The sequence below is a fragment of the Euprymna scolopes genome, chromosome 15, assembly GCF_053919585.1.
Source record: "Euprymna scolopes isolate OS-2025 chromosome 15, ASM5391958v1, whole genome shotgun sequence".
Taxonomy (NCBI): Eukaryota; Metazoa; Mollusca; class Cephalopoda; order Sepiida; family Sepiolidae; genus Euprymna; species Euprymna scolopes.
The window spans coordinates 111,184,106-111,205,149 of NC_136496.1; the positions used below are offsets into that span (position 1 = coordinate 111,184,106).

Below are 21,044 nucleotides of genomic sequence, written 5' to 3' on the forward strand. Positions count from 1 at the left end.
ACGGCATTACGAATATGTATGCATAACGTAATAGCTATTGGTTTATGTTTTAATTTTTAGCCTTGCAGCAAACGTCTTCATAGTTAAGGTATTAACATTAAAGAAAAAAGTCAATCGTAAGCTAAACGTTTTGGTTTCGATTCTTGTTGGTGGCGCAGTTGCGCACGAGTCATTTTTTTTTTTTTTTTTTTTTAACTTTTTAAGTCATTACTATATATTGGGTCCAATATAATATAATAATGAATACGAAATCTGCATTAATCAAAATATCATATTTAAGCGTATTTTACAACCGGGCGGCCTGCTAGTATATATATATATATATATATATATATATATATATATATATATATATATATATATATATATATATATATATATATATATATATATATATATATGTATATATAAAATGAGATGGAGTCGTTTCACCATGCCTAAGCAGGGAACACGTACTCAAACTTTGTTCGTCCGAACACATATAAGCTAGCGGTGTGTTGTGTGTGTGACTGTTAATTTGGCTGGCGATGTAGTGGCTACACTACTACAGAAAGGAAAAGCCAGATGAAGTCGAGAGAGTGGCGGATATAGAACTAAAGATAAAGAGTTACGTGACGTAGTAAATATGAACGTCGATGACGTCAGAATTGTAACGAACGCCCGTTTCCGTTTTGCGCCGACGCTGAACGACGACGTCCATATTTGTTCACCGTCGACGTCGCCTTCCTCTTTGCTCTCTAATCTAACCATTCGCGCCTTAGCCGCCCTCTTCGTCTACATTTGCGTTCCTTTCTTTCCCACCCTTCGTTTGACTTTTCTTCATCCTCTTTTCGCGGGAGACCTCCTTATTTTTAGTTTATTTATTTTTATTTTAAATTTGTTTTCAAATACCACGGAAACATCTCATCTTTCTCTCCCTTCTCCTTCCTCTTTTCTTCCCAACGTCTAAAAAACGGATAAACACAATTGACAACCCCCAAAAAAGCACTTAAAAAAAAAAAAAATTAAATTGTTTTGGGAAGTAGAAAAAAAAAAAGAATGAATTATAAACAACAAAAAAAAAAAAGATTTAACTAATTTCCGATTTGGTTAATTTTGCGCACCTGTTTAAATTCATGACTAAAAACAGCGCAACAATGAAGAAAGAAATATATTTATCTCTATATATATGTGTGTGAATTAATATCTATATCTTTTCACTTTGTTTAAAGATAAAATCATGGCTAATAATGTTAATGAAAATACTAGTATCGAACCTGTTTTGAATAAGTCCGCGTTTTCTACGAGGACGTTCTTCCTATTTTTATGACGCCGCGTTTTCCTCCGAACTGTTGAACTTAAAAAAAAACATACATCGTTTTTTTTTTTACTTTTTAATTAAAAAAAAAAGGTATGTAAACTGTTCTTTCTCTTTATCAAAAGTTGTTTCAATATTTCTTAACAAGAAAACTTTTATAACTCGTATATAATCTTTTTACTCTTAATATTTGCATGTTTTTATAAAGTTTTCAACTATAAACAAAGTCCAGAATTCGTTCTTCTCCGTTTCTACGTTCCTCCTTTTCGTGCCGATTGTCCTAAATCCCCCATTTTGTCTCCTTCTTTTGTTGATTTTATTTATTTATTTATTTTTTAAAGTAACATTTGTTTTTCCCAAAATAATAACGTTAAATAAAGCCAATTTTCAAGTGCCAAAAACTCTCGATTAAGTTTTTTTTTTTAACACGTTATAATTATGTATTAACTAATCATTTTCTACCATGGTGTTGGTTGGTGTGTTGCTGTTTAAATACTCTTAAAAAATTCCAGTACACTTTTATATTATTTATTTAAAAAAATTTTTTGTCAACATTAAAAAGTACGTTTATTACATTTTTTTTTATTACGTTAACTTTTACTGTTAAATTTTAATGTCTGTAAATTATTTTTGTTTATTATGCACTTATTGTACCGTGCTGAAATAATAACGTCATTATTTAGAAAGCCATTCTTAACCCGGGGAGGGTGTTTTGTAAATAGCCTGTACTTCCACCTAATAATTTAATCATAAAAAAGATATCGTAAAACTTGAATTTAACTTTTGAAAATACTACTTTTTAAAATATCATGGTAAAAGCACCTGTCTTTAAAATCAAATCTGAGACGTTTGTGTTTTTAAAAAGAACGTCCAATCTCCTTCCAAAAAATGCTTTTAAAATAATCCTTATATATATATATATATATATATATATATATATATATATATATATATATATATATATATTAAAGAATACATTGTAATTTATTTAAATTGAATTCCAGCTTTTTGGTTGCGATCAAAGCGTTTGTTCTCAGTGGTGAAGGAGAAATCCTTTTTGATTAAAGCAATGTTTTTAGTTTTATCTTAATCTAGAGTGCCTCTTTTGGAGTTGCTGAATTCCTCTCCACGTTAAAACTGACCTTGTGTCAAACTTTCCCTCATGGCAAGGCAAGTAATAAAGAACATTCAATCCAACGCAACAAATGCAAAAATGTAAACATATAATTTTTATCCTGTATTGATTTGTTAAAAAAAAAAAAAACCAAAACATTTATTTGTTAATTCTGTGTTTATTTTTCGTATCAACGTACGAGGTGCCTTATTTAAGTTTCCAGGCTTTTTTTTTTTGTATAAGCATTTAAAATTGTTATAGACTTTTAAAGATTCAGTATGTTATTGCTATACATCCTATGGGATGACTGATTTTTATGATTTCAGGTTCAAATGAACAGCTACAATAGGAATTGGAATACACCCTACAAAAAAACTGTCACAGCCGGTGAATTTCAAAAATGCAATCTCGACGTGAGGAAACTTTAGAAGAACGATATGCAAGAAAATTCTTTTAAACTAGAAAAAATGCCACAGAAAGATATAGAATGCTTCAGACTGCTTTTGGACCATCTTGCATGGTGAACATCAGTTTTTGAGTGGCATAAGAGATTCAAGGAAGGTAGGGAGTCCGTGAAGAATGATGAGAGGTGTGGGAGGAGTAAGGAAGTCAGAACACCAGAGTTGATTGGCCAAATAAATAATTTCATGGATAAGGATCGTCGTGTGTTTATAGAGACAATAAGTGTACAGTTTGATGTCAGTGTGGGAACTGTACACACAAGTATTCATGAGGAACTAAAGATGCAGAAGATTTGTGCAAAGTTTGTTTCAAGGGTGTTCAGAGGAGAGCCAAAAGAAAGATGTTGTCATGACAACAGGGAGATGGTTGACCTGCTCAATACAGATCCCGCAGTTCTTGATGCTCTGGTGACCTGCGATGAAAACTGGCTCTATTGCTATGATCCAGGGACCAAGAGACAGAGTTCCCAGTAGAAGCATGCTGGCTCTCCCAGATCAAAGAAGGCCAGACAGAGCTAATCCACCCAGAAGTTTGATGATCCCTTTTTTTGACAGCACGGGTATGATCTGCATGCACTGAGTTCTTACTAGACAGACAGTCAACAAGGAATACTCTGTTGAGGTTTTAAGAGTTCAGGAACAGAATTTATCGGAAGAGGCCAACACTCTTCAAATCGGGTTAGTGGTATTTCCACCAAGATAATGTACCAGTTCACAACTCCATCCTTGTCACAAATGGCAAAAACACTAGAAGATGACCTCCGATCTGTAGTAGAATGGGGACAAAAATGGATGGTCACATTCAATGCTGGATTCCAATGCTGTCAAGACTAAACTTGTTTCCTTCAATAATTACAAGAAACCTTCTCTGTCACCAATAGCAATGGCCAGTGACTCCCTATCTGAGAACACATCTTTCAAACTGCTTGGCTTAACATTCACAGGAAACATGAGTTGGAACAATTACATTGAAAACATTGCCAGAGTCGCTGCGAAGAAGGTAGGTTCTCTCTACCGTGTTAGAAAACTACTGACACTTGAAAGTATCCTGTACCTCTATAAGGCCACTATTCGCCCATGTATGGAGTATTGCTGTCACATTTAGGCTGGTGCATCTGCTGCTAGTCTCTCGCTCCTAGACAAGGTTCAAAAGAGAGTCGCCAATCTGATAGGCCCTGAACTGGCATCTAAGCTTCAGTCTCTGTCCCATCGACGAAACGTTGCATCCCTCTGCCTGTTCTACAAGTATTTTAATGGTAAATGCTCTGACGAACTGCAGACACTTGTGCCCCCATGACGTAAATACCCCTGACAAACCCGACACGCAGCTAAATCCCATCCCTTCACAGTAGAGATCCCTAGATGCAAGAGAGCCTTTTACTCCAGTAGTTTGTTCCCCAGAACCGCTAGACTCTGGAATTCCATTCCAGGTCCCTGCTTCCCCAACTGTACTGACGTGCAGAAGTTCAAGTGTAACGTGAACCGACATCTTGCTGCCCAAATCCCTACATAGTGCCCCAGTAGTTGCTGCCCCTGATAGTAGCCCCCTACACTAAAGTGGCAATGTGCCTTGTTTGGGGTGAAAATGTAATAAAAAAAAATAAAAAAAGATTATTTGACCAAGATGGGCATCAAGACAGTTCCTCACCCTCCCTATAGTCCAGTCCTTGCTCCCTGTGACTTCTGGTTATTTCCTAAGCTCAAGGAAAGGAAAACCTTAGAGGCTGTTGTTGTGAGACAATTGATGAGATGAAAGAGACTGTGACAAGAATCATCGACACGCTCACATAAGATGACTTCCATGAGGCTTTTCCAGAAGTTGTTGGGATGGTATGACAAGTGCATTGCAGCCGGAGGAGATTACTTCGAAAGGGACTAGTTTCATTTGTGTTCCATCAATAAAAGTACCATACAAAAAGTCTGGAAACTTATTCAACTACACATGTCTTATCAAATAATTACCAAGTATTTATTGAAATTAAGAAAATATTAGTAAAATTGACTAATACCTTACTCGGACCAAATTACAAAATTAATTTCATTAAAGGTCACACTCATGAAAGAACGTGAGAAAAAAAAATCTCTTAAGACATTAAAAACAGTTTTATGTTGTTTTTATTATATATTACTAAATGAGGAGTCATTTCCATTAAAAATCCATTTAATATTATGCATCTAAAATTTAAAAAAAAAAAAAGCACGCTTGGAAAGTATCAATATCAATCCGAGAAACAAAATGCTCTCGAATTTTACCTGATGTTGTGTTTATCTAATAACTAAGTGAAAACTGCATTTTCTCAATTTAAAATGCATAATGATAACCGGATTTTAATGGAAATGATTCTTTAGAGTTTATTAGGTTCGATAGTTTCTTTTCATTTACTTAGTAACCTCCCCTCGTGATCAAGTATGGTACAAGGCCTAAGGGCACTTCTCAGTGCTTTACATTACCTTGTGTCTAACTTTGTCCTCGTAGGGAGCAAGTAAATGAATACATGGGTGTTTTCTGATTCTCTTGTGTATCTACAACATTGTGCCATCAGATATATACTATATGTTCCCGGTCACAACCCTGTTTTCTCTGCTTGGATTAAATCTGCTGTCTACTTTCCGGAATGTGACAGTCGTATCTATTGCATACAAATTATTTCATGGTTTTTGCCCCACTACACTGCTTAAATATCATCCTATGCTGTGGCTGAACAGACCAAACCTGTGATGATATACATTCACATTAGACCCACTGCATAATCACACTCGTGTTTGCTCAGAGATGGACCAACGATTTTCTTTTGCATTGTGTTATGCAGTCCTGAACGTGCTGCCTCAAAACTGTCTAAATGAACATGTATCACTGTCACATTTTTGGAGTTCTGGATCATTTAACTATCCTGATGTTTCTAAGTATTATGCATTCCCTAATTAGCTTGGTAGTCTGTCTTTTGTTAATGGTTTCTCTGACCATGGCTTAATAAAGACAAAAAAGGGGGGGTAGATACAAATAGTCCAAACTTTTGGTACTTGTAAGGAATGGTTATTCAGAGGATTTCTCTATTTACCCAGTCTCAAGTATTGATGGAGAATCCTGAGTTAGTCTCGGAAATATTAATGATTTGAAATCCGTGAGAATGCATGAAAAAGCAGACAACACTATGTAAGAGTAAAAGGAAATTAAAGCTGTTTTGACCATTTCCGGGACTTAGGATTCTCTGTTGATATTTATGATTGACTAGGTGAGTACCGAAATTGTCTGGATACACAAGTACCAAAATTCTTTAGCTATCCCAATTTTAGAGTATCTTGGATATTAAACTAACCTTGACTCTTCCCCTTATCATGAAGTTATTTATCTCCCTTTCACAGCAAGTTGATGTGACACAAGGATCGGTAAGTAGGATTTGAAAAACCAGCACCCTCCAGGAAGAGCACTAGTCTGCAAAAAATGCTCGGGCAATCCCATCTGCATCATCAATAATAGAATAGATTAGTCATAAACTAACCCTTTCTCCAAACGAAGAAAACAAAGCCTTGGGGGTGGACCTCCTAGAACTGCACAGGACCAGAGACATACCTCAGTTAACAGCGAACAATCCACTTCAACAATGGCATAGACTTTCTTTTTTTACTCTTATTCACCTCAAACCTGTATATTGCCACTTGGATGTAAGGGGCTACAATTTAAAACCATGGTTACAGGGGACTATGTAAAGAGATGAGTGAGATGCTGGTTTACATTACATTTAAACTTCTGCATATCAGTACAGTCATAGAAGCAGGAAATGGAGGGAATTACAAAGTCTAGCAGTTTGAGGGAAGAAGCTATTAAAGTAGAAAGTTCATAAGAGCACATTCCATTAAAATACTTGTAAAATAGGCATAAGGATGTAACATGTGGTGATGGGACAGGGGCTCAAGCTTGGTTGATAGTGTGCAATCTATTAGATTGGCAACTCTTTTTTTGAATACTGTCTAAGGGGGAGAGACTTATCATAACAAAATTTCATACAAACATGAAGGGAATTCCAAAGTCTAGCAGTCTGAGGGAAGAAACTATTTGAGTAGAAAGCTTTCTGGCATTTAGCGACCTCTGCAGTTAAGGGGTGGGATTTTGTTGGTAAACAGGTTTTTCAGGGTATGTACATCAAGGGGGTACAAGTGCAATGAGTTAATCAGAGCATATTTCATTTAAATACTTGTAAAACAGAGACTGTATTGTCTTGTCCAATCATTTGCTTGAAAGTCTATCTTGGCCAGTAAAACTAAAATTTAAAGATCCCTAAACTCACAAGCGTATTTTTCTGTTTCCGAAAATATATGCACATATTGCATGGGTATTTATGGTATTCCGACCCCTCCTCCCCACAAAAACAAAATGAAAGCATCTCTATAGCTAAATATTTACAGATTTAAAAAAGAATCGGAATTGGTAAGTGTATCGGAATCAGAAATTTCAACCAGAATCTGTAATTGTATTGAAATCAGAAAAATATTGAAATCATCTCATCACTAATATATATAAATATTTAAAAAAAATATTAGTATGCACTGAAATAAGGGCATCCTATATATGTAGGATAAAATTGATGTAAAGAATTTTCCCTTTCTACATTCCTTGGGTTTATTTGTTGCGTCTTTCTTCTTTCAGATGGCTGAAGACAGTGCAGGGAGCATTACTGTAACCTGTGGAAATCTTGTGGGTAAATTACACATGGATAAATTCATTTGTCCTGGTATTCATCGTGAATGTATAGAATTTGAGGGTCGTCTCATATCACCAAAACATTTTTCTGTGATGGGCGAAAAAGAAAAATTAAAAGACTGGAAAAATGCAGTTCGAATGAACGGCATTCAGCTCAGGTAAATTTAACATTCTTTCATTTGGCCTTCTTTTCTTTGAAACTCTTCTTTGTCCTGTCAGCTGTGTCTGTAAAATACTCTGATTAGTTTTAGAAGACCCTAACACAAAGTTACTGTGGTGGATTTCTGTTGTTAGATTAAAATAGTAATATATCTGACATAATGCTACTTGATTCGGACTAGCCTATTTCGTTTTTTTCTTTTGCTATGTTGTTGTCACATATAACAGGTAGAAACAACTAGTCTAGCAGGGATACTCAGCATTGCCCGAGTCCACAAATAATACATAGAAGAAATTAAATTCCGTTTAGACACACCTGCTAAGGATATTGAGCACTTTTTCATTATTATATGTCAACTCCATCGTGGGCAACGTCGATACCCTCACCCTTATCTGAGTATATGAAGAGGAGGCATTTGGTAACTGTACTTTAATGGGATCAAGTAAAGATTAGATACCCTGTAGCAGAAGACAAAGATTGGCAAACATTTCAAGTGACGCCGATGGTTGTTTGTAAACACGTCAAATAGCAGACATGATCGAATGTTTGCGAGCAAGACTTTTTTAAAAAATATATTTACAAAACTTAAGGATTTAAAAGAAAAAATATATATTTACAAAACATTTTCTTTAATATTAAATATTTACAAAACTTTTAAGGGTTAAAAATTTTTTTTTCTATTTACACAAAACTTTTTAGTGTAAGTAACAAAACGAACGTAAATTTAACAAAATATATTTAAATAAATGGGTGTCTTTAAGTACGTTTTTTTTTTAATATATTTACAGAACTTTAATAAAACTAGTAACAATAATTATAATAAAAAATTTTTTAAATAAAAAGAATGACCTATATTAATTACAAAACATTAGAAACTGAGAGTTTTGAACGCTAAACTTGTACTTAATTTGCCTTTATGGAGAAGTAAGCAAATAGCAAGTTTTTTTGTTTTTTTTTTAAATGAAAATTATAAAAAGATTTGTATCTTGTGACACTACACTTCATCTTTATAAAAATAAGTTATAAAAGATATGTGAATAAAATATATTTTTTAAAATCTCGATTGCTTTGCTTATACTTGTGATTTTATTATGCATAAAAATTGCCTCGGTCTAGAAGGATTTCTCCTTCACTGACCACCTACATACATCGCACTTTAAATAAATATTACATTGGATTAAAAACGCACAAAGAAAGATAAAAACAAAACAAAAAAAACAAAACACACTGTACATAAAAATTAATCGTGGTCGCAAAAAATCCAAACAAGTCAGTTATTTTATATTTGTTTCTGCCATTAAAAAGTTTGGTTATAATTTTATTAAAATTTTTTTTTAAATTATGTATTTTTTAATTGACATCATCCGAAATTCTCAGTTATTATGTCGGTTTATTTATTTATTTGGTATTATTTTACGACCTGTCCCAGCGTAGTATAAACACCCCCAACCACCTCATGTTAAAAACGGCTTTCGGAATAAGCACCCCCGAACCTCCCCATGTTAAGAACGGCTTTTGAGGTTGGGTTGTTTATTCCAAAAGCTGTTCTTAACATAGAGAGGTTGGAGTGTTTATAATATGCTGATACACGTCATAAAAATTTACCATTTATTTATTTATATTATTATTATTAGTTTTATTAAAACGTTCTGTAAATATATAAAAAGAACGCACTCAGAAAAACACCCATTTATTTAAATATATTTTGTTTAAATACGTTTGTTTTATTACTTAGTTTTGCGTAAATAGAAAAAAAAATTTTTTTTTTATCCTTAAAAGTTTTGTAAATATTTAATATTAAAAAAAATGTTTGGTAAAGTAACATGGCCGTTTTTTCTTTTAAATCTTTAAAAGTTTTGTAAATATTTAATATTAAAGAAAATGTTTTGTAAATATATATTTTTTTCTTTTAAATCTTTAAAAGTTTTGTAAATATATTTTTAAAAAATCTTGCTTGCGAACATTCCCACCATGTCTGCTATTTGACGTGTTTACAAACAACCAATGGCAATATCAAGGTCAAACAACTAGTATCACTTGAAATGTTCACCAATCTTTGCCTTCTGCTACGGGGTATCTAATCTTTACTTGATTCCTTTCATGCAACAATTTCAAAAACAAGATACGGCAATCCTACTTAAAAGAAATAGATAAAAACATGTAAATGTAATTGCCCTAAAAAAGAAGTACCTGACCACTTCACCACCAGATTGTTCAACAGACTAGGTACAAAGAGAAGAAGCTATCATTAGGATATTGAGCACTTTTTGATGAGCGAATTTCTTAAATGTTGCGTCAATTTAGAAAGATTTCTCTTTACGGTCCATTGCAACAGCCATGTTACTTTACAGTCTGTAAACTTCAGAATTTTTTTTTTTTGATGTCTCCTTCAAAGATAGGAGAGAAAGAACTTAAAAATAAAACGAATTGAAAATAATTCAATTTAAAAAAAAACAAAATAGAAATTTTTTAATAAAAATAAAAGTTCTTATGTTTTAAAAATTATTGATTATTACTTACTGTGTTATTAAAAGAAAAAAAAAATGACTCATGCTGGGTGTGAACCTCAAAATAATAATCCTGTAAGTGAACACAGTACCCATTAGGCCAATATTACAATGACGTTATGGCGTTGCAAATTTATCATTTTTAAATGAAAGTGGGAAGCAGTATTCACGCATGCATAGATTGTAATTGTTAAGAAGGAACATTGAAGGCAAGATTTTTACCCCCCCCTCTTTATGATGTACTTACTTGTGAGGTAAAATAATGTTCACCAAAATTTATGAAAATTCATTCAGTAGTTTTGTTTACTAAAAGAAATTCAATTTATAGCTGAATATCATGCTATTATCATGATATTCAATTACTTTTCATGTTTAAACAAAAGAAGTTTAATTTCTCTCCCAAAAATTTGAATCGTCTCCCTTGACTTTCATGATATTGATATTTATTTTACAAAAGCAAAACTACTTAATGAGTTTTTGCACTTTTTAGTGAATGATATTTATTTTCCCTCAAAAGTAAGTACATCATAAAGGTTTCTTGCTTTATTTTTTTTCTTGATATTCACCAAAAAAAGCTTAAATAAATGATAAATGCAAATTTAGGTGCTATCGAGGTGGCAGCATAAAAAGATGTCTTCTTTCTCTTGGTCGGGACATTATTTTGTTCGCGTGAGTTTGTTGTCAGTTGGGAAGAAGATGAAGAGCAAAAATGCAACAGCTGCTTGGGCAAAGAAGCGAGCGATCTGTGGAAAAGAAAAATCTATTGTGCCATAAAGAGTTCAGCTCTTTTTTTTTTTCTTTGCTTTCAAGCTATTCTGGTCATTATAATGGCGAAAATACAAATTGACAGTGATATGGTGAAGCTGTTTACCAACAAGAGAAACGTGATTGCGTGGCTGAAGAAAAACTGATTGGTAGCGAGTGAGATGAATGATGTGGCGAGTCTGCTTCCATTGTATCTGGAAGGGATGCATTGGTCTTTTACTTGGATTACTTGCAGATGGATGAAAGTGACCAACTGGATGTTGAGAAGATAAAATCCTGGTTAAAAGAAGCATTCACAGATGGTGTGTTCACAGCCTCTAGTAAGTTGACTGTAGTTAGCTTGGTTAGCAAGCAAACCATATATGGTTGGTCGGATTGGCTGGTTTTGAGAGAGTTAGTCTGGAAAGACTTGTAAAGTGGTTTTTGTTATGGGGTTTCTCTGATGCCATCTCCACGTGTTGGGGTTGGCAGTCTCAAGAGAGCATGGCACCCTTCGAGACGAATTGTATTCTCCTTGTGCAGAAGGCTTGTTGGGCAACTCCTAGTATATGCATGACTGTGTGTGGCATGCAGGCTGATCAAGAGATGATCTTCTTTGATCATAAATAGCTGGGATGACAAGGTGACAAACTCTCTACTATATCATATGATGTGCGAGACGGTGGATTCAGTGAAGCAGAATGATTCAGCTTGTGGAGATTGGTGTGTGGATGGCCGGGAACTGAATGTATGGGTCAATACCAGTGGGCTAGCAATTGAAGTTTTGTTGGAAAGACATGGGACAGTAGTGGAAGACACTTATTGGCTCCGACTTGAAAATGATGTGCAACATATTAATCTGGCTGAACTGGATGCTAAAGAGAATTAAGTCGCTTCAGTGGACGACTAAAGTGTTGCATGTAAAGACAGACTCTGCATGTGTATGCAACTGGGTGTTGGATACTCTTGGCGGGATTCCACTAGTTCACACTAAGGCTGACAGTGAGATGCTTATTCGGAGATGATTAAGTACAATCCAAGAACTGGTAAAGGAATATGAGTTCTCAGTGGATAAGCCACAGTGGTTGTGTCAATTCACAACATGGCTGACCAATTGATGTGCATCCCACAGCAGTGGTGCAATGCCATGAAGAAGAACAGGGGACATGGGCTCCTGATCAGTGCAGTGTATATAGCTGAGCTAGACACAATCCACATCATGGCCATTCAAAAAAAACAGTGGACACCCAGGAATGCGATGTACCACTTATTTCACCAGAAGAGTTTGCCCTGCAAGCAGCAATCAAGTTGGCTATAAGAACAAGTGAAGAATGTTGATCTATAGATCGAGTACCATTCCATTGTGAGAAGGGAAAATTAGAGGTGAGCTGTGATTGGCAAAAGTTGGGGATGGGCATTACACACTATGGTGCTTACCATTTACAAACTATTACAGATTGTTGCTCATTGCGATTTTAAGTGTAGAGGCTGTTAGCATAGCAGAACTCGGCAAGCATGACTTGTGAACTGGAAGTGGTCTTTTGTGAACTGGAAGTGGTCTTTTGTGAACTGGAAGTGGTCTTTTGTGAACTGGAAGTGGTCTTTTGTGAATGTGGTCTACCACAGGAACTACTCATGGATAATGACTTGGCCTTCTGCAGAACATTTGCAGGCAAATGGAGTGTTAACCTGAGATTTTGTTGTGCTTATGTCCTGGCTAGGAATGGCATAGCTGAGTGGTATCACCATGCTGTGAAATGAATTGCAGCCAGGATGTGCTGTTCCATACCAGAGGCTTTTTACTGGTACAATGTGATTCCAAAAGACAGCAACTCCTACTTGACTGCACCAGTCAATGCCATTTACAGTTACGACGTCTGAGTAAAGGGAGTTGATGTTATACCACCATCAGCAAGGCTTGAGCACATTCCCTCCCAGGTTGGAGACTGTCAGGGTGAAGACACCAGAAAGTCACTGTACGACAAAATTTGGCTAGGGTCACGTCACCGAGATAAGTCTACAGTCTGTCCTGGTAGATGGGATGCCCTGGCATGTGAATGACCTGTGACCTCGCTACAGTGTCCTCTCTTCAGAAGATTCTGACAGCATAACATCTTCAAAGAGCAGGTCAGAGAATTTAGTATGACGATTTTCATGAGGCAGAAGTGGAAGCACCTGCTCCCAAAGAAATCCACAGTTCTGAAGGAGCTCCACTTCAGCGAAGGAATATCTGACAAAAAGACTACCACCTGGATGTCACCTATGTGATCGTGAGATCAGGGAGTAATGTAATAATGGTGTGGAAAGTCACAGCAACAAGTGCTCATGGTTCACAAGTGCCCTCTGTAAAGAAACAATAGCACTCGAACCTGGAACCTGTCTGATACAAAAAATAATACGAAAATAAGATAAATGCAAACTTATGCACTATCGGAATTCAAGGTGGTAGCAAAAATAAAAGATTTTTTTTCTGTGCCAGGAACATAATCTCATTCACATGAGTTTGTTGTCAGTTGGGAAGAAGATGAAAAGAAAAATATGATTGGTCCTTGGGTGAAGAAGCAAGTTGTGGAAGAAAAAAGCCTCTTGTACCAAGTACAATGCTGAGAGTTAAGAAGAGTGTTTTTTTGTTTTGTTTTTTTTACCCCAATCAAGGTGCAATGCCACTTTGAAGTAGGGGGCTACTATCAGGGACATAAGTTGAAGGGATATTATGAAGGGAGATGAGCAACAAGATGTCTGTTCACATTACACTTGAAGTTCTGCATGTCGGTACAGTTGGGAACACAGAATCCTGGAAGGGAGTTCCAAAATCTAGCAGTTCTGGGGAAGAAACTATTGGAGTAAAAGGTTTTCTTACACTTAGGATCTCTACTGTGTAGGGGTGGGATTTAGCTGCTTGTCGGCTTTGTCGGAGGTATTTACGTTGAGGGGGTACAAGGGCATCCACCATTAAAATACTTGCAAAACAGGCAGAGGGATGCAACATTTCGTTGTTGGGACAGAGGTTGAAGCTTAGATGACAGTTCAGGACCTCTCAGGTTGGTGACTCTCTTTTGAACCCTGTCCAGGAGTGAGAGACTAGTAGCAGATGCACCAGCCCCAATGTGACAGCAATACTCCTTACATTGATGAAGTGTGGTCTTGTAGAAGTACAGAATACTTTCAGGCATAAGTAACTTTCTAGCATGGTAGAGAGAGCCCACCTTCTTCGCAGCAGCCTTGGCAATGCTCTCGATGTATCTGTTCTGACTCATGTTTCCTGTAAACATTAAACTGAGGAGTTTGAAGGAAGTACTTTCAGGTAATGTATCTTTTGCTATTGCTATTGGTGGTTGAGAAGGTTTCTTATAATTATTGAAGGAAGCAAGCTTAGTTTTGGCAGTATTGAATGTGACCATCCATTTTTGTCCCCATTCCACTACAGATTGGAGGTCTTCCTCTAGAGTTTCTGCCATTTCCTTAGATATGTGTTCATTCGTTCTCCCCTCGTACCTGTCATAGAGCATGATGTCATCAGCAAATATACCCATCTCGGAGACAATTTCATCAGGGTGGTCATTTCTGAATATTAGGAATAAGAAAAGTCCAAGGATCGACCCCTGAGGTACTTCGCATTTATATCATATTGTTTAGATGTATGACCGTTGAGGACAACCTGGATTCTTCTCTTACTTAAGAAGGATTTAATTATGTATTCTCCCACTGATACCATATGATCTGATTTTCCTGAGAAGACCATTGTACCATACTGTGTCAAAAGCCTTCAATATATCTAGGGATACTGCTCTACTCTCCCCTGCTTCATACAGTTCGGATATCTGCTGTAGAACAGGCTTACCTAAATCCATATTGATGGTCGGTCAGAAGTTTAGCAACTGTATGGTGATGGACTACAGCTTGATTAATTATGGACTCAAATATTTTGGCGAAAAGTGGGAGGAGGCTAACGGGTGATAATTTAATGGGTCAGTTCTTTTGTCAGAATTCTTGAAAACTGGTACCACAGAAGCAGTTTTCCAGCAGTCAGGAAAGCAAGATTTATTAAGGCATTTGTTGTAAAATTTGGAGAGAACTGGAGCAACCTCGGCAGAGCATTTTTTTTTTAATAGCACAGCTGGAATGAGATTGGGTCCACATGCTTTCGAGGTGTCTAGGTTTTTTATGATACCATGCACCTGAGAAGTTTTAACCTTTTTTTTTCTTACTCTGCTTTCAGGGTCTTAAGATAAAATTAAAATTTAAAAAAATTTGCTTAATTGGTTTCTAATTACTATGAACCAAATTCAGTGGAAATCTCAAATATTTGAATTTTCAAACAAGAAATTGTGTATATAAAAACTTTGGTTAAATACTCCAATGAAAGTAAAATTTGGGGGATATTTTTTAATTGGTGTCTAATACCTATTGGGAAAATTTTACAACAATCAGATATATCTGAATTTTTGCAAAAGATTTTAATTCCTTTTCACCCCCTTTGCTATAAACTAAATTCAACTAAATATAGTTCACATTATGAACTCTTATGCTTAGCAGCTGTGTTCTAAAAAGTTATAATGATTAGTTAATTAATTTAGGAGTGAATCCTTTGCATAAGCATATACGTAACGTTGTATAAATCACGTTAGCTTTTTTTCTTTTCAAACCAATTTAGTAGTTCTATCTTATTAGCATTGTTTTCAAAGAATTTCTGATGAGAAGTTTCAATTTATTTTTTTTTTATTTGTTTCAAACTTTTTTATTTAGAAATGATAAATCAGAATTTTGTTTGTTATCAGTTTTAAAATAAATTGATTTGGAAACAACTGTAAAAAGATTCTTGGTATAATTTGTTTTTACATTTTTTTAAAACGGTTATAATAGTTTGGCAACATGGCAACATCCATATCATCTTTAAATTACAAACAGAAATATTTATTTATTTATTTTGCGGACTATTATCCTCATCTTCATAGTTGTTGTTTCACGACGTTACGGCCAACCATTTCTCTGGCCTTCATCAGGTGGTTAACCGTGATGGAATAGGAATGCCGAGTCTCTTAACTGTATCCTCAGTAATTATTTATAGAAGATGAGGATAACAATGTGCAAATAATTAAAAAAAAAATACTCATCTCAAAGGATTCCAATAATAAAATAGCAGAAATGTACTTTGTTTTTTAACTGCATTGAGATTCTAAAGAATCCAAGAGAGTAGAAAATGGACTTTGATTTACTTTTGATACATTTTCTGTTAGTAATATTTCAGCATTATTGTATGAAGATATGAACTGGAAATATGTAATACCATTGTGTTTATGAAATAGATTATGGGCAGACACCATACAATGTTTTTTGTAAGTGTTCAGCAAAAGTAAACCGTTAATCTGAAAACAGATTTTGAACAGCCAATCAAATTACCTGGAAACTAAGATTTGAAGTGAAAGGCAATGGTGATTATTTGTATTAGGCAGTTGTAGGAGAAAGATAATTTAAAGAAATATGTAAATGAAACCATGGCAGACTTTTTTGAGAAGCGAATACAATGAAGTAAATATCTTGGTGAATGATAGGAAAGTATTAGATTTTTATGGTAGAGTGAAATCTACCCCTACCTCCTCTAAATATTACTTGTGTAGAAGAGTCAGTTTAGTCAGAATTAATATAAGAAATTATAAAATTTAACATAATGAATTGTTATTTTCTGTAAATAATCATAACGTATTGTCAGCAACTTTGACCATATTGGAATTATGTGTGTGGTGTCTGTGTTTATAGCTCTGTGATATCTTGGTGCAGAGGGGACAAAACAACTGCACATACATATATATATATATATATATATATATATATATATATATATATATATATATATAATTTCTATAATTTCTCTTGCTATGTGGCAGACTTGATAGCCCAGTTGGTAGAACACTGAGCTCCAAGTTTTAAGTCTTATTGCATCACACTAATGAGTTGTAGAGATGACGAAATATTTGTCTATGGATACATATATGCAGGTATGTTTCATCTACAGACTGTTTCAGTTATCACAGCTCTTCAGTGTAGCTAGACATGTAAGTGTTTTGAGCCGTGATTGTTGACAGTCAGTGATTCTAACTAATCTGTCGTCAGTCATGAGTGCTATATTTGTTTGTTTTTTACTAGGAATGGTTGAGAATTTCACTTACCACAGTGCTCAATCTACAAAGGGTGGATCATAAGAAAAATAATATTCATTAAGTACCAAATATCAAAATAGTGTTTTGTGTTGCTATAGTTATAATAGTTCAACTACATGGCAACATCTGTATCATTGTAACATGTTAAATTACAAAAAAAGAAAAATACTTTGTTTTTTAACTGCATGGAGATTTTAAAATGTTTTTGACTGTTAGAGCATTCGCTTAAAAAATCCTGTATCTGTATAAGGGGCAGGTACGCTCTAAGATGGAGTACTGTTGGCACATTTGGGCAGGAGCTGCTCGGTGTGTCCTATCCAGCTTTGATAGTTCAAAATCGACTTCAGAACTTAGGTGATGCCCTTTTCTCTTCCCTGTAACCTCTTTTCCACAGAAGAGACGTTGCAAAGCTGTCTCTGCTCCATCATTATTTTCATGGCAAATGCTCGACTGAACTCCAATCTATGGCTCTCCCTTTCACAAAAAGACACTCGACTAGCTACAACCACTATATATGATTTCCCTCTCTCTCTAACTGTGCTTAATTTTAAATGCAAATTGCATAAACAAAACTTCTTTCCTAGAACTGCCCGAAACACTGTTCCATTGACCTGCTTTCCAGCCAATTACCATATAGTAGTCTTCAAGTCCACTGTAAACAAGGTTTTGTTGATCCGTCTCCTTAAATAATCCCAATTCTATCCAATTTACACTAACGATTATTAAATTACCTCTTTACATTCATTAGCCCTTATCCTTGAGTGGCCTTCAGGCCTTGATAAGTGGTGACTCCCAAGTAAAAAAAAAAAAGAATTGGGGACTTTTTATTTTTAGTGGTGTGACTATAAAGAAACACAGAAAAATAAAGACGGTATTTGGTTAAATATCTCTTTGTAATTGATTTTCTCTCTCTCTATAGGAAATACATTGAATCGGGCCAGCTAGACTTCACTAATCACCAAGAATTGTGTACGGGACGTTGTGTTCCACGGGCTCCTTTAAAGACAATGGTGTTTGATGATGGTTCAGTGGCACCCATCTCCTCTCTCCTAGCAGGAACTGGCATCATCGTGAAGGACAATAATTATGTTTATGACAATGAAGAAAGCAACATTATCAACACGGAAGCATCAGGAAGTCAACACATGTACATTAGTCAATATTACAACAGAGATGAGTGGAATAACAATCATGACATTAAACCAAATGTGGAAGTCATACACAAGACTATTACATTGGATAACTCTGAGGAACCACAACCTGATGGTAATTATCAAAACAGATTCTTTTTCAAAGATTTAAAAAAGAATATTTTTTATCCTATTAAGTAACAAATTATAGAGTTACTAATTAAGAGTCATTGTATTTTCCTGCAAAATCCCTTAAACTGTATGCATTTTTTATATGCATTTCTTTCTATTAATTTCTTTTAAGATCTCTTATTTTCATCATGTGAATTTGTTCTACTTCAGTTAGAAAAACAATGTTTCCTTTTTAAAATTCATTACATTTATAAACATTAAAGGAAAGTAATCATGTGCAATTATGTTTTTTTCCTTATATATATATTGATATAGCAGTATTTTCATTAGAAAGGATGACTTCAAGCTCCACGGTTCAAACACAGCTTAGGCACTAGAAATGCATATCAGATAGATAGCAAAAAGAAAAAAGAAAAAAAAATGTGAACCTCAAATTGTGCTTATGAGAGACACAAATGACACTAATGGCATACTGTCCAAAGACTCATCGCAAATCATAATATCATCCCATTTCTTGAGCATTTGAAACTGTTCAAGATTTTTTTTGTATAAATCACACATTTTTGACTATCAAGTCGGACTGTTCCAAGTTTGCTTCTGCATGCAACTGTATCTCTTTGCAGCATACACATGCTAGTCATCGCAGCTTATCTTGTAGTTCCTCTGCCTTCGCATTAAACTTCTCTGTAATAACATGATCACAATGGAAACATCCTGGCATTGTTTTTGTCGGGTGCTCCTGTGCAAAGTTTGGGTTTCTATGGAGGCATTAGTTTCTGTTTCTTTCTCAAGTAAATTGTCAAACTCTGAATCTGTTTCATCACGTATCAGACTCTCTTTCATCTGCTCTATGAACATTGTTGCATCTGAATGCAGGGCTCCATGGACAAATTTATCTTTAGTTGACCTTTGAGAACTAAATATTTTCGTTTACTAGCCAAATAAAAACGTTACTAGCCAAACCCACATGATTTTTAGAATATGACATCTTCGTTCTGTTATGATTATGTACACAAAGTTTGTTTCTGTATTTTTTTTAATAAGTGTAATTCTAAATATACAACAAATTTTATGTTGATACCTGAAGGTAGAAACATTCTAATTTCTTCAGATATTTTTTAAACAGCCTTCGTTTAAAAAAAAAAAAAGAGTATATCCTATTAAACTTTTATTGTTTAAATAATTTAACTTTGTTCGTTTTATAAAAAAAAAAAAAAAAAAAAGTTGAAAAGATATTTTTCACCCAGTAGTGAGTTTGGAAGATTGTCGGTGAAAGAAATACAATCGCCAAAAGATAAGCGTTTCATTATTTGTAATCGTCATTTTAAAAAATCACTCGCAAATGCGACTGTTTCACTCGCAATGTAGAGCCCTGAAATGTTCTGTCAACAAGATGATGTTGCGGCAGGGATGCAAGGCCTTCACATGATTTTAAGTTACCAGACCTCAACCAAATTTCATGGTGCTCTCATTTTGTGGCACCTTTACCTCATTTTGTGGCACCTTTACCTCATTTTGTGGCACCTTTACCTCATACGCAATCTCCGATGTGGTTAGGACCGTGTACAGGATCTGAGGATGATGGCACAACATAAACTTTCTTCATCCAAGATTCATCATGGGAAACTGCACCTCCAGTTTTTTTCTTTATATCAATGAATTGGCATGGGATCTGCTGACTGGCATTCCTTGCATATCCCTAAAGCAAATATAATAGTTGCTTTCAAAGTTGCTGAGAAAAATCTGGCAAAGTATGTGCTGTGCTCTACTCTTGAGTGTTCACTTTATGATTCGGCTGCATCTAACTTAGCTATGTAGAGAGTACTAATCATTGAACTGCGTTTCCTTTATTGTGTTGGACCCCTACTGTGGTACACACGTTAAAGTATTTTTCTCCAACTACGAGAAATGTGACACTAGGGTCAGGAAGTGGGATTGGAGAAGAGCATTTTGACCTTGCAAAAGATACCTGGGCAGTCCTGTTGACATTCCCCAGTAATGCTGCTTCAGGCGATTTGCAATAAACTACTTCCTTCTCAAAGAAAAAACGCGAAGCCTGGGAAGGAGAACTTCCTAGAATTGCACAAGACCAACTTGACACTGCAATCAATAGAGAACAGGTCATTACAAGAATGGTCAAAACTTGCTTTTGAGTCCAAGGACAAAAATGCCACACCGTATGCCTGCTAATCGATCATCCATTTTATAAATCTATACGAACACGCACAGCTTATACTCCTTCCTCAACTTCTTGAATGTGCTCATCTGTCTTCTAATGAGTATTTCACTTACTGTTTTGGTGCTAACTCATAACTTTCCAGTCTGACATCCAGTGGTATACACATGCAGAGTTTGTTTTTAAATGCAGTACCTTGCCTTGCCATTGAAACTAAATTGATACTTTTTGATACAGTATCATCTTCAGCTCAACATTTTGGTTGTTGCCTTGACATGGATAGTAGGCTGTTCAGTCACAGCCACCGAGAGTAAGCCACGGTTCAGTGCTGTGTTTTCCTACTCTCCCCATGTTGTTAGACAGCTGATTTTCACAGTTGACATGTAGTCAGGCTATATCAGGGTAAAATATTTGGCATGAAAAAGCGTCAAGGAAAAGACAGAATGCAGATGGAAAGAAACATTTA

At 35.2% G+C, this 21,044-nt stretch overlaps 1 protein-coding gene across 1 annotated transcript in view; it reads left to right on the forward strand.

Annotated features, from left to right (window-relative positions):
- The first annotated feature begins 1,251 nt into the window (after positions 1-1,251).
- LOC145294068 (glucocorticoid modulatory element-binding protein 1-like) overlaps positions 1,252-21,044 on the forward strand; it is a 38,917-nt gene continuing 19,124 nt past the window's right edge. The window contains exons 1-3 of the mRNA XM_080141069.1: positions 1,252-1,389; positions 7,516-7,729; positions 18,060-18,406. Of these exons, the coding sequence (XP_079997195.1) occupies positions 7,518-7,729; positions 18,060-18,406 (559 nt within the window). The 5' untranslated portion in view covers positions 1,252-1,389; positions 7,516-7,517. The remainder of the gene's footprint in view (positions 1,390-7,515; positions 7,730-18,059; positions 18,407-21,044) is intronic.